The 15,182-nt window shown below is 45.7% G+C and overlaps 1 protein-coding gene across 2 annotated transcripts in view; it reads left to right on the forward strand.

Moving 5' to 3' along the window:
- The window catches only part of DAAM1 (dishevelled associated activator of morphogenesis 1), a 175,350-nt gene that overhangs the window by 96,302 nt on the left and 63,866 nt on the right, over positions 1-15,182 (forward strand). For both annotated transcript variants that reach the window (XM_081859162.1, XM_081859163.1), the window contains exon 4: positions 11,601-11,672. In XM_081859162.1, the coding sequence (XP_081715288.1) occupies positions 11,601-11,672 (72 nt within the window). The remainder of the gene's footprint in view (positions 1-11,600; positions 11,673-15,182) is intronic.

The following is a 15,182-nucleotide window of genomic DNA, read 5'->3' on the forward strand; positions in this document are numbered from 1 at the left end:
ATGGGAATCATTTTTCTGCAATTCATCAAAGAGCCTGTGTGCTACTCAGAGCTCAGCAGCTGTGCAAAAGCAGCCAAAGTGGGAAATTCTGCAGTTCTTGAAGGAGCGCACAGCTCAAAGAGGTTCCTGAGCCTTGGGAGGAAGGGAGATTTAGTAACTCTGCAGCTTGCTTCATCAGGTTTAAAGCCTTTTCCGCAATGGCTCCCCGTTTGTGGAAGGCTCTCCCCGGGGAGGTTCGTCTGGCGCCTTCGTTATACACCTTTAGGTGCCAGGCAAAAACCTTTAACCAGGCATTTGGTTGATTGACATCTGATGCCCTTTTAAAATGAAAACCAGGCTCCAGTGACATCCACAGAGGCAGAACTCCTGGCTCCTTTCTTGAGGCTCTGCCTGCCGCCATCCTCTGGCTCAGAATCCCCTGCAGTTCCTCTTCCATAGGCTATAAGGCAGGCTTCCCCAACCTTGGCCCTCCAGATGTTTTGATACTACAATTCCCATCATCCCTGACCACTGGTCCTGCTAGTTAGGGATCATGGGAGTTGTAGGCCAAAAACATCTGGAGGGCCACGGTTGAGGAAGCCTGCTATAAGGCAAGCACCCTCAGCCAGACAGCATCTCCAGTATCTTCAGCCTTGATCACCCTCCATAAGGCTCCAGCTGGCTGCAGCTCCCTGCAGAAACACCTTCTCTTGTAGCTGTCCAAGGTCTTGACTGGGGGCTTTGTGACCCAACACGCCTGCTTCATCTGTGGGCCTCAATTGCCCAGGGTTGCTTTAGGCAAAGTCCCTCTATATTGTCCAGTTAAGGGCATTAAGATCCACGAATGGGGCCTCATTAGTATTGCTGTGGCCTAGCGATGATTGCAGAGGTGGACTTTCACCGCTGGGGGCTCTTGCACCATGGAATGCTCTCCCTGCTGAAATCCATGGGGCCCCATCAGTACTGGCATTCCACCGGCTGTGGAAGACACACCTGTTCAGAAAAGTGTTCCCGTGGTCTTCTGACTTGGGAACTGCCTGTTTAGTGGTTAGGCTGTTTTAAAGGGCTTGTTTTGTTGCATCTTTTAACTGGTTCCTATTTAGGTGTTTTGACGGAATTGTTTCATTTCATGTTTTAATTATGTGCGTTTCAATTTTTTTGCAGTTGGTTTTATGCTTGTCAACCACTCAGAAACCACTTGGGCAGTTAAATTATGGTGTTGTTGTTGTGTTGTTGTTACACTCTGTAAGCCCTTCTCCCAACCCATGTGACTGGTTGCATTTTGCTGGCATCCTAAAGTTGCAGGCTGCCTAGCATTTCGTTCTGCTCTGAATTGCTACCTAGGGAACGTAGGGTGCTAACCAGCTCTGTATTCTGACGGTCAGTGGCTGTCCAGAATTTCTCATTCCTAGCTTGAGGTTGAACCCTGACTCCTGTTACATTACATGCTAAGTGTGTGCCCTACCATTGAACCACAGCCTTTCCACTGATTGAACATGATTTCACCACTGCAGAAGAATTGAAAAATCTGGACTCTGCCCAATTCTGTTCTGAGCTTGGTAGTATTTTTGAGATCGCAATTCAGATTTTCCTTTGCTCCTGCAGCAAATGAAATGCAAATGCATGCACTGTGTGTATGTGGAATGCTGAACCTTTTTTTGGTTTGTTTGTTTTTAATAGAGAGGACAAATATAAGTGATGGAGTCTTCCCTGGGCAGCAGTGTGTGTGTGTGTGTGTGTGTGTGTGTGTGTGTGTGTGTGTTTTAAAAAGCCATACCTTGTAACATTTGCCAGATACAATTAGGTCCCCTTGCTCTATACATCATGAGTACAATTTTCAATAGAGAGTGCAAGGCAAGCGATATGTACAGGATGGTTCTATTGGGCCCAATTTGCTGGCATGGTTTTTCAACTGCTGGGAGTTGAAATTGCTTTAAAATTGCTTTAAGGTGCCTGCTTTATGATAGATGCCTTTAATTGATTTTAATGTTTGATTTTAATGGAACGAATTGTTTTATTATCTTTTCTAATCTTTTCTATCTTTTCTGCTTTGCGGGACGTTGTTAAAATAAGGATTCTAGAAACAAACATATTCTTAGTGGACATATTTGTTTATAAAACATCTACTCCCCTAGCTTCCAGAAAACTCGCACATCTATTGTAGGGAGTATGTCCCTGAAAGCCAGTTTCCGGGGTGCCCAAGTGGGGCTCTCAAAGAGGCCCTTCCTTAGTAGTTCCCATATTCATTGGTATGTAAAATTAATCATGGATAGATGTGCAAAAATGCTTCTGCTGATTTTGCTCCTTAAACAAGCCTTAGGTCTTATGCCCATCCGGGATCAATAAAATATATAGCAAAATCTCTTCCGCCTCCCTCTCCTCTGCCCTTTGGCAATGCTTTAGGCTTTCCGATTCTCCTAGTCTCCCAGGAAATCTTCTCATTTAACCTTTCTTCCACCCCCCCAGGCACAAACCGGCAGATGGGAAGAAGGGGATGTTGGGTCAGGGTCAGGCTAATAGCCTATTGCCTTCAGTGACACTTCCTATGTAGTCAATGAAGCATCGTCTGTTTTCACCCCTTCCTTGCTAATTAGCATCCTGTAATCAAAATGAGTAGTCTGCTTTTGGGGGCGGATGAGATCTGGCCTCTGTATAGCCTGGTCCCTTGGGGAATTGGAGTGAGAAGCAGAGATTTCCCAATGGATCTATGCTCTATGTAATGTTGGGTGTTTCCAGTATGGCTGGTATACATGTGTGTAGGGAATAAGTTGAGATACAGCACGTGCAATGAACAGCTGAAGTATTGCAGCTGAGTTTAACATCAGCAGAGTTAGAAACTCAGATATATCACCTAGGCGCCAAATGTAAACCAAGGTTAAAGGTAAAGGTAAAGGGACCCCTGACCATTAGGTCCAATCGTGACTGACTCTGGGGTTGCGGCACTCATCTCGCTTTATTGGCCGAGGGAGCTGGTGTACAGCTTCCAGGTCATGTGGCCAGCATGACTAAGCCACTTCTGGCAAACCAGAGCAGCGCACGGAAACACCGTTTACCTTCCCGCCAGAGAGGTACCTATTTATCTACTTGCACTTTGATGTGCTTCCGAACTGCTGGGTTGGCAGGAGCAGGGACCGAGCAATGGGAGCTCACCCCATCATGGGGATTCAAACCGCCGACCTTCCGATCGGCAAGTCCTAGGCTTTGTGGTTTAGCCGACAGCGCCACCCGTGTCCCTTGTAAACCAAGGTTACAGCCCCTGAAATGGAATGTCTAGTTGCCATTTTTGAGGAAGATGGCTCTCAAGTCTTATTTTTCAAATGACGGAATGACTATCCCTTCAACATCTGGCTTGTTTAGATGACAACCTTGAGCTAGGTTAAGAACTTTGAGAACTTAAATGACGAAAAGTCACTTGATCCAAGGACAGTCCACAAATATACTGGCCTCTTCTGACCTCTTTTTCTTAATGGTGACATGGACCATTCATAACATGAGAATATTCTTTGCAGCTGTGAGCAGGGCAGTGGAGTAAGTGAAGACAAGTGACGACAATTCACTATAATATTGTTCACTGCTCCTGCTCAAGGCTGCACGGAAATTCCTGAAATTCATTCTGATGGCGCAGATAAAATATAACTTAAAGAATTCTACAGGATGTGGTATTAGTGTGTGGAAACTGTCAAGATCCGATGATCCCCAAGCATGCACCTCCAGATGGTGGCAATGTCAGGTGGTTTTTTTTTTGTTGTTGTTGTTTAATTGTGCCCGTCTCTTCGTGACCCCCTGGACCAGAGCACGCCAGGCACTCCTGTCTTCCACTGCCTCCCGCAGTTTGGTCAAACTCATGCTGGCAGCTTCGAGAACACTGTCCAACCATCTCATCCTCTGTCGTCCCCTTCTCCTTGTGCCCTCCATCTTTCCCAACATCAGGGCCTTTTCCAGGGAGTCTTCTCTTCTCATGAGGTGGCCAAAGTATTGGAGTCTCAGCTTCAGGATCTGTCCTTCCAGTGAGCACTCAGGGCTGATTTCCTTCAGAATGGAGAGGTTTGATTTTCTTGCAGTCCATGGGACTCTCAAGAGTCTCCTCCAGCACCATAATTCAAAAGCATCAATTCTTTGGCGATCAGCCTTCTTTATAGTCCAGCTCTCACTTCCATACATCACTACTGGGATACATCACCTTGGGATACACTTCCATACATCACTACTGGTTTTTAAGTAACATTAAAGCAAACACCTTCCAAAGGAAATCTGCAGAGCTTGAAAAACGCTACCTCCATTTGAGTGGAAGACCCACTTTTGACAGTCCCTCGCGTGACTGTTTTAAGAATCTCTGCCCGTTGTCCCTCCTGAAACTTCGCGCTTCGTTGCGTATTCCGCTTCCTTGTGGCGGCACAACAACCTTCCCTCGTACCCCAGTGGCGACTGAATGGCATTCCTTGGCTTGAGCTGTAGGTGTTAAATTTCTTGACAGTTGTGGAAGCCTCTTTCTTACGGTGAATGGATGACTTCAGTCAGCCAAACCAAGTCTTGGCAGGCAGAGATTTTAATGTGTGCTGGTAAACGAGGCCAGAAATGGAACAGAGATTGGCAGCTATAAACATGTAAGATCCCTGTGGTTACTTGGAGGAGAAGGAGGGGGAATCGCAGTTCTGCATTTACTTTCCAAAAGAGACAAAACTTTTCTAGTGAGCAAACTCGCTTCCTTTGCTTGACATTTCTGCTTGGGCCAGCGTAGCACATCGTTCGGTTTTTAATCAAGCACGCACATTCTCTGCAAGAAGAGTGGAGATATATATCGACTGGGGGAACTGCACTTTTTGCTGCGCACGCTTCCATCTCGCTCTCTTTCTCGACGTGTTTCATTTGGTCTGCCGTGTTGATGTTTCGTGTTTGGGTCTAGGGATGCTCTGTGGATTGGAGAGTTTGGCCAGGCCTGCAAGGAAAGACAGAAGAACAGGAAACGTTTTATTGCTGAACTAATTTCTCCCGCCTTTTCCAAATGCGACGCCATTTCCTGGGGCAGTGGGCGGGTGGAAATGACCAACATCCTTTCATATAGAAATGTAGCATTAAAATATAACTAGATGTGGTCAGCGGGGGGGGGGGGTGTAAAGGAGTTAAGACAGGCTAGTGCAGCCCTGAGACTTCCTTCCCCACCTCCAAACCCCCAGAAAACAAATGAGGTGATAAAGAGGCTTTCAAGTTTTCAATACTATTTGTGGCAGAATACCCTAGAGCAAGGGTGAGGAACCTTTTTCAGCCAGAGGGCCACATTCCTTTCTGAGAAACCTTCCAGGGGCCACACGCAAAAGTGAATATCTGGCAATGTTGTTTACTATTTTGTTTAATGCACAAGGGTGGGCTGGGAAGCAGAATCGCGGACTCATATAATCATAGAGTTGGAAGGGACACAGAGGGTCATCTAGTCCAACCCCCTGCAGTGCAGGAATCTCAACTGAAGCATCCATGACAGGTGGCCATCCAACCTCTGCTTAAAAACCTCCAAGGAAGGAGAGTCCATCATCTCCTGAGTGAGAACGTTCCACTGTCAAACAGCTCTCATGATCAGAAGGTTCTTCCTGGTGTTGTGTCAGAATCTTCTTTCTTGTAGCTTGAGGCCATTGGTTCCTTCCCTCCAGAGCAGGAGAAAAAAAGCTTGCTCCATCTTCCAACTTAGTTATAGTAATTTCTGTGGGTAAAACTCCGCCACCAGAGGCTGTTTGCCTCAATACTAGTTGCAGAAAACTGTAGCTGCTGCGTTCAGGTCCTGCTTGCAGGGTTGCCATAAGCATCCAATTAGCTACCGTGCGAATAGAGTGCTGAACTAGTCCAAAAATAAATTCTATTTAAATTCTATTGTTGTTGTTGTTTGGTCGTTTAGTCGTATCCGACTCTTTGTGACCCCAAGGACCAGAGCATGCCAGGCACTCCTGTCTTCCACTGCCTCCCACAGCTTGGTCAAACTCATGCTGGCAGCTTCGAGAACACTGTCCCACCATCTCATCCTCTGTCGTCCCCTTCTCCTTGTGCCCTCCTTCTTTCCCAGCATCAGGGTCTTTTCCAGGGAGTCTTCTCTTCTCATGAAGTGGCCAAACTCTTGGAGCCTCAGCTTCAGGATCTGTCCTTCCAGTGAGCACTCAGGGCTGATTTCCTATTATTCTATTATTTCCTATTAATTCTATTATTGATAAAGTCTATTTAGTTGATCAGACACCAAGTAACTGTTGTGAACTGCCCTGGGATGGTGATGGTGATGGTGATGATGATGGAAGAAGAAGAAGAGGAGCTTTAAAAAAATGTTATACTCCTGTTGAACTTACTTGTAGGATCAGTGGCTATTTAGATCCCTATCCCAAGATGGCCCTTTTCATATCACCCCCCACTCTCTGCCTCCCCCCAGTAACATCTATGAGAGAGTGGGATTTTCCAATTGTAGAGTTTCCTCTTCCTGCAGTTAATGAACACGAAAAGTTTTGAGTGCTAGCAAATCGGTTTTCTGCTCTGGAACGAGGTGGTTTTGCTCACTCAGGATAATTCAGGATCACTGCTTTCGAAGAGGTCTCAAACATGTCCTGGCTTTCTAGCTATTCAGCTCCCAGCGAAAAGTTTACGATGCTGACCTCTCCAATTCCTCCACTGCAATTAAAATCTCCACCAAGAGCAGCTCCAGCCACGGCTGCCAAGAAATCAGCAGAAAATGTCTCTGTAATTTCCTCTCAGGCTGTCGACTCTTCCTCCTGCCCACAGACTTACACTCGCAATCGCATTGATGGGTTCACTTAAAGACAAGGAAATGAATGTTGCTGCATTTCTGAACACAGAGATGAGGGAACTGTGGCCTTGCAGGGGCTGCTGGACAACAAACACCCCCCTCACTGACCATGCCAGGTGAGGCTGGTGGGAGTCCATCACTTTCAGAGAGGTCAGAGGTCAGAGGTTCCCCATCGCCTCTTGGCCAGAAGACTTATTTATTTATTTTTTAAACATCTCTATTGAAAGGTCAAGAAGTCCATAATTATATGTGCACTAAACATTGTGAGATGTAAGTAAAAGAGAAAGAGAAACAGAATCCGTGTAGAAAGGAAAATAAAGGGGGGAGGGAGGAAACCCCAAACTGTATACTTTACAGTTATTGTACTTCACCAGATCTTAACCTATTACAGTATTTGTAAGAATGGATTCCAAATATCGTTGAATTTGTCTATGGCAAGTCTGCATATATATGCAAGTTGTTGATACGTTGCGAGCTTGTATAAGTCTTCAATCCAATCATAGAAGGGAGCTGCATTTTTATTTTTCCAATTCATCAGTATCAGCCTTTTAGCTGTGGTAAGGGCACGGATAGCCCACTCATATTGTCCTTTTGTGAGGTTCCATGTGCTGGGTATATAATTCAAGAGGATACTTTGCTCTGTAAATGTAAGGTTGTTCCATTGATGGTTTCAGTTACCTTCTGACAAAAATCTTTCAATATAGGACAATGAAAAAGCATGTTTTAGAGAAGCATTATCCCTCTTGCATATCCAACAGTTAGATACCTTAGATAGCCCTTTTTAAAAACAAACATAATGGGGTCCAGTATAGCCTAAATATTTTGTTGTATGCGCTTCAATTTAATGTTCAGAGACACCCTTGTTATAACAGGCCAAAAGACTTCACCTTTTCCTGTCATGTCTGCTGGGGGAGCTGGGAGCACAACCTCACCTGGGAGGTCTCCACCTTGCAGTCCTTGATCAGTTATGGATGGTCCCCTGAATGGGGACCCTGTTGCAGTAGTGAAGTCTGAGATGAACCTAGAGAGGGATCGGCACGTTGACTACAAGTAGATGCTACTTATACCATACATTGGTCCACCAAGCTCAGTATTGTCTACATTGATTAGCAGAGACTCGTCAGGGTTTCAGGCAAGGGACATTCCCAGCCCTACCTGGAGAAGCCAGAAATTTTACCTGAGACCCTTGGCATGCAAGGCAAATTCTCTACCACTGAGCTATGGCCTTTCCCCTAAGTGAATTACCTTGGGCTGCAGGACCTGTCTGAAGTATCTGAGTCAACAGGGTGATGCAGCAGCAAAAGAAAGCTAATGCTTGAAAATGTTCTATTATAAGAATAATAGAAAATTATTATAAATTAGTTTGGAGATGGTATTTAACACCAGTCAGATTAAATCAAATAAACAAAGAATATTCGGTATTATGTTGGAGGGGATGCCAGGAAACTGAAGACAAAGAGAAGAAGAGTTAGGATTCGATATCCCGCTTTATCACTACCCTAAGGAGTCTTAAAGCGGCTAACAATCTCCTTTCCCTTCCTCGCCCACAACAAACACTCTGTGAGGTGAGTGGGGCTGAGAGACTTCAGAGAAGTGTGACTAGCCCAAGGTCACCCAGCAGCTGCATGTGGAGGAGCAGGGAAGCGAACCTGGTTCACCAGATTACGAGACTACTGCTCTTCGCCACTACACCACAACTGGGAATTATGTTCACATGTGGTGGGGGTGTAAATATGTAGGATTTTTCTGGCAAAAGGGGTTTAAGGAGATAACAGAAATCACTGGATTAAAGCTGACTGAAAGTCCAGAGGGAACATTATTATTCTTTTACGATGGGGTGGAAGGACCTGGTCACAAATTTATTGACAGCTGCACAAATTATGATAGCTAGGAAGTGGAAGGGGCAAGCAGAATATAAAATGGAAGAATGGTATAAAGAGGTGTGGGATACAGCTATTAATGATAAATTAACATGTGCCATTATGGTAAGAGGGGGAATACGCAGGAGAAACTATTTTGAGGAGAGTATTTGTAGAAGGTGTTTGTGTAGAATTTGTACTGTTAAACTGGAAAGGGCTCAAACTATTGCAAGAGGTGCTGAAATTTTGGGAGGTTGGATAGTTATAATGGAATGGTCTCGGTGGTGGGGTGCACATTTTTATTCTTAGAACTTTATCGAAAAAGAAAATAAAAGAAAATAAAGCTAATGCTATTCTAGGCTGCATCAAGAGAAGTCTTGTGTCCACATCAAGGGAAGTCATGGTCCCACACTACTTGGTCAGATCACACCTGGAATACTTTGCCCAGTTCTGGGCACCACAATTTAAGAAGGATGTTGACAAACTGGAACATGGACAAAGAAAGGCAACCAAGATGATTGAGGGTCTGGAAACCAAGACCTTGATTGTGGGAGCTGGGTATGTTTAGCCTGGAGAAGAGAAGACTGAGGGGAGATATGAGAACCATTGGCTCCCAGTACGTTTCCGAGCACAATTCAAAGTGTTGGTGCTGACCTTTAAAGCCCTAAATGGCCTCAGTTCAGTATAACTGAAGGAGCGTTTCCACCCCCATCATTCTACCCGGACACTGAGGTCCAGCACCGAGGGCCTTCTGGCGGTTTCCTCACTGAGAGAAGCCAAGTTACAGGGAACCAGGCAGAGGGCCTTCTTGGTAGTGGCACCCACCCTGTGGAACGCCCTCCCCTCAGATGTCAGAAGGAACAACTACCAGACTTTTAGACGACATCTGAAGACAGCCCTGTTTAGGGAAGCTTCTAATGTTTGATGCATTACTTTATTTTAATATTGTGTTGGAAGGCACCCAGAGTGGCTGGGGAAAGCCAGCCAGATTGGTGGGGTATAAATAAATTGTTGTTGTTGTTGTTGTTGTTGTTGTTGTTAACCATCTTCAGATACCTAAAGGGTTGTCATGTGGAAGATAGAGTAAGCAATTCTGTGATTCTAAGTTAGTCATGCCCAATAATTTCAACAGATATAGACTTAGATGCAACTCTCAGTGTTTTGGGTTAGGCCCCTGCTTTCCTCACATCCTGATCTCTTGGAGCAACACCACAATTAATCCACCGTTGGGCTTGAGCTTGCAACGTGAAAGCAGAGCTGTTTTCTTCTTCTTCCTGTGAACTCGTTGCTCAAGCCCTTGGCTCTTTGCCAGCCGAGTGAACGGTTTTGTCTGTGAGTGACCTAATTCTCCTGCAGTGGATTGTTCAGTGATACCCAGCGCTCGAGGCAGCTGGTGCTCCCCACCCTCCGTGGGGACGGGGAGAAATGACCGTGAATCTGCCAGCTTTTTGTAAGCAGGGATAACTGATTCACTGGCAGCAGACTTGGTTTTCTTATCAGATTCCGCACCTCTCTGATTCCTAATTTATAAGAAATTGCCTGTCACCTGAAGGGTGACTTGAGAAACAAGGGCCAGGACAGTGAGGCCTACTTAAAACCTGATGTTCCTTTTGACACATGAGCGTAGCTTTCTTCATGTTTGGCTTATTTAGGGCAATGTTAGAAACTCAGATATATAAGCTAATTGCCAAATGGCACCTTAAAACTAGATTACAGTACTCACAATGTACCTTGGTGCCTTTTTTTTCCACAAGAAAGTTGCTACTGTTATTCATTTCATTTCTGTACCGCTTTATATTTTAAAGAAAAAAAAAACTCTTTTTTATTATGCTTTGTTATAAACACCATCAAAAATCAAAAAGAAAAACCATACATCTACGTCGATTGTTACACCAAACACAAAATAAACAAAAGAATAAAATCATATATTCTGACAGTAGATCTTCTTAAAGTACATCTAACTTCCCATCTTCTCCATACTTCATTTAATATTTACAAACTTATTCCCTAAACCTATCTAAAGAAAAAAATCTCAGAGTGGTTCACAACACATTAAAACACCAAATGAAACAATCTAGAAAGAAAGAAAGTCAAGCTTCCAGGAAGATATTTCAGAGCCTTCTCTAAGTGACATTTGGCTTTCCCCATATTTATTTACCTACCTCATCTACATAGCTGCCCCACAGCAGAAGGACTCTAGGAAGCTGTTGTGGTGTAGTGGTTAGAGTGTCGGACTAGGACCTGGGAGATCAGGGTTCAAATCCCCATTCGGCCCTGAAGCTTGCTGGGATGACCTCGGATTTAGTCGCAGCCTCCTAACCTACCGTACCTCACAGGGTCGTTGTAGGGATTAACTGAGGAAGAGGGTGAACCATGTACTCCTTGGAGGAAAAGTTGGGAGATAAATGCAACAAATAAGGTCTTCTGCTTGCCTGCTTAAGAAAGCTGGAGGGGCCAGCTGGATGGAGAGGTCATTCGCCAGCCTGGCATTCAGAGATCTGCATGTGGTTGCAAAGTTGCCAGTTGCAAAGTACACCGGGCGGGGGGGGGGGTTTCTAATGCTGATTTAGGGGCAGTTAACATGAAGCCCCCCCAAATGTCCAAAGGCTTGTGGGCTTCTCATAGTCATCTGGTTGGCTACTCTCCGCAAAGGATTCTGGACAGGAAGGGAATGAGTTCCTTGATTTAAAATAGGTTGTCCACTTCTGTTGTGTACACGAAAGAATGATCTTCAGCTCGTAATTTTCTTGTCACTCAAGTAGCATTTTTTCTGCAAGAGAATAAACTCTTCCCCATTTAGTACCTCTTTTAAAAAATGTCACGTCTCAAGAGTTTCCAGTTATAATCTGAACTATTTGGGTAACTTTTATCAGTAAGTTTCAGAAGGGTGGATCATTGTGTACCAAATCACAGCTGTGAGTTGTTTGGGGTAATGCAAAACCAATGTTGTGTTTTCTGACCTGGTTCCCTTTGTCTCTTTGTTTCAGGACCAAGAAGAAAACAAAGGAGCCACGAGCTGGCCAGAGTTCTACATTGATCAGCTTAACTCCATGGCTGCTGTAAGTGGAGGATTCAGAAATTTGCTTTCTGGCTTCGTTAAACAGAAGAATGGTTCTGAGAACTAAAACCAGGGCTGTGTTGCAGGAACCCTAAAAAGTGGTTGATCTCAGCGATGGTTAGTGAAAGCAAGCCAGCTTCATAAACCGTGGGTTGAAGTTTGGCATTGTTTCAACTAACCATAGTTTAGCCAAATCACAACCTTCTGGGTTTGGACAACACTGCCAGCTTCTGTTAATCAGAACATAAGTCAGACCTTCTGAACTCACTTTGTAGGCTACACAGTGGAGAGGCTTTGAGTCCATGTAGCCTTGGGTTCATTCTCATAACACAAAACTATGGTTTAGCACAGGCATAGTCAATGTGGTGCCCTCCAGGGGTTGACACCAACTCTATTAGTATTAGTATTATTATAGCCTGCCCACGCTGTGCACATATAACACATACTGGAAGCCAGTGTAGGTCTTTCAAGACCGGTGTTATGTAGTCTCCGCGGCTGCTCCCAGTCACCAGTCTAGCTGCCACATTCTGGATTAATTTCAGTTTCCGGGTCACCTTCAAAGGTAGCCCCACATAGAGCGCATTGCAGTAGTCCAAGCGGGAGATAACCAGAGCATGCACCACTCTGGCAAGACAGTCAGTGGGTAGGTAGGGTCTCAGCTGGAGTCCCAGATGGAGCTGGTAAGACGGCTGCCCTGGACACAGAATTGACCTGTGCCTCCAAAGGGTGAGCTTATAGAAGGGACCCTGAAGTTGGAAGGATCCCCTAGTCCAACCCCCTGCAATTCAGGGATATGGAGTTGTCTCATCAACCTGCAGCCGTGGCATTAAGAGCGCCACGCTCTAACCAGATGAGCTATCCAGGCGTGCTATAACATGGAAAGAAATAGGCAAACAAAAACGGCAGCTTCCCCGGCAGCCATTGGGAAAGGGCTGCACATATCCAGTGCTCCCGGACCCCCCCCCGCAATCCCTCCACAGGTCACAGCTCCTGCCCTGGCCCTTGTCAAGGGATCTGCAGATGCCGCGGTTGCAAAAAAAGAAGCAGCCTCTATTCGCCCTCGGTAAGAATTCCAGCCCCCTCTGCTTGCTCCTGTTGGCGTAACGAGGCAACACTCGCCCAAAGGGCCTATAAATCAGCTCACTTAAAAGACAAGCCGGGTCTGTTTTCTTTGATCAAGGGGCTCTTGTTGAAGTCATTAGAGAGTTTGTAGAAACAAATCTTCCCCGCGTTTGCAAACACACACGTGGCATGATGCCACCGCAGTTGCTTGGACAGCTGCAGGCAGAGCGTCGCTTGACGTCTCCTGCGCAACCTTCACCTCTGCTGTATCTGATCAGTCCAGCCTCCTCTCTCTCTCTCTCTCTCTCTCTCTCTCTCTTTCTCTGGCCGTAGCAGGCTAAGCCAAATGCCAGCCACAGCTCTTGGCACCCAGACCACCTGAAAGTGCAGGAGAGAGTTCCCTACGGAGCAAGCTCCAAGCGGAAAGACCTGCAGAAAAGTCTGATCTGCACAGAAGCAGAAATTAATTGGGAAACGGAGCTGCTGGACGAAAAATGTTGCACACAGAGGGCCTTCATTAGGGATGTGAGCTTGCGATTCTGCAGAAGAGATGTTATCTCGGTGGACGTCGTTAAAAAGCAAGCTTTTCGTCCTTATAGCAACCAACCCATGCTTGAAAGCTTGTGGGTTGGGATGAATGCCTTAACCAGGGATAGCCAGCATGGAACTCACCTGATTTTACTAGACTAAAACTACCCAGCTCTACAAGAACCAGTGAGAGTGGCAAATGTCCAATTTGAGTGTCTGGAGAAGGTTGGTAAATGGATGGCGGTTAACAGATTGAAGTTGAATCCCAACAACACAGAAGTACTGTTTCTGGGGGACGGGCAGGTGTGGGGGACTCCCTGGTCCAAGATGGAGTAACTGTGCCCCTGAAGGACCAGGTGCTCAGCCTGGGAGTCATTTTGGACTCACGGATATCCAGGGCAGCTGTACCAGCTCCACCTGGTACTCCAGCTGAGACCCTACCTGCCTGTGCGCTGTCTCACCAGAGTGGTGCATGCCCTGGTTATTTCCTGCTGACCTTTAAAGCCCCAAACGGCCTCAGTCCAGTATCCCTGAAGGAGCTTCTCCACCCGGACACTGAGGTCCAGCTCCGAGGGCCTTCCTCCAGTTCCCTCACTGCAAGCAGTGAGGTTACAGGGAACCAGGCAGAGGGACTTCTCAGTAGTGGTGCCTGCCCTGTGGAACACCCTCCCACCCGATGTCAAGGAAATAAACAACTATCTGACTTTTAGAAGACATCTGATGGCAGCCCTGTTTAGGGAAGTTTTTAATGTTTGATGTTTTATTGTGCTTTCCATAAAGTGGTACCTTGGTTTAAGAACAGCTTAGTTTATGAACAACTTGGGTTAAGAACGCTGCAAACCCTGGAAGTAGGTGTTTTGGTTTGTGAACTTTGCCTTGGAAGCAGAACATACTCCGCTTCCTATTGAGTGTGTTCCATTTGTAAATTGAGCCCCCACTGCTATGGGAAAGCACGCCTTGGTTTAAGAATGCTTTGGTTTAAGAACAGATTTCCAGAACAGATTAAGTTCGTAAACCAAGGTACCACTGTATTCTGTTGGGAGCCCCCCAGAGTGGCTGGGGAAATCCTGAGGGCTACTGCCATGTGAACAGGTACTGAGCCAAACAGAACAATGGTCTTACTTAGAATCATAGAACTGTTGAGTTGGAAGGGACCCTGGGGGTCATCTAATCCAACCCCCTGCAATGCATGGGGTTCAGCTTTCTGTGTTACTAGCTCATTCGGCAAAGGACCCTAGCTTAGTAAAAAGAACAGCTGTTTTCCATGCAGACGGTCCCAGGTTCAATTCTCGGGATCCTCAGGTAGAGAAGGTCTGAAATTCTGGAGAGCTGCTGCCAGTCAGTGTTGACAATATTGACCCAATGGTCTGATTCGGTATGTGCTCCTACTGATCCCAGGACAAGCTACGATGGAGTTAGCAACCCCTCCAATACAGACCAGCACTAAAATATTACAAATAAAAACATTTTTAAAAACACAAACCAAAGGGAAAAAAACCTGGGGTAGTTCTCTTTCAGACAAATGAGTTGATTCTCATTAAAAGCAGAGGCAGCTTGAAAGCTTTCTACCTTCCTCGTGCTGATCTCTCCAGATCATTTTGGATGCAAGCAGTCTCGACTGTGGGCCACCAAACTTGTGAAACATATGAATGTGTGTGTGTGTGATTTTTCTTCACTTGTGGTGAGATCTAGCGTTCTGGACATAGCTTCAGATTTTCAGCTTTTCAGATGTGGGCACTTCTCTGCTGGAACCATAAAATGCCTTGCAAATGTTCAGTGTCCCCATTGCACATAAAACACTTCAGCTCCACTTAAGAGGAAAAACCTTATCCCCTTGGATTTTTACGGTGAATTGCTGCCATGAAAGGATGACATCATTGGTTAAACATTTCTGCAGGGCAGCTTCCTCCCTTAACATCCC

The sequence above is a fragment of the Podarcis erhardii genome, assembly GCF_964252035.2.
Source record: "Podarcis erhardii genome assembly, chromosome: 1".
NCBI lineage: Eukaryota > Metazoa > Chordata > Lepidosauria > Squamata > Lacertidae > Podarcis > Podarcis erhardii.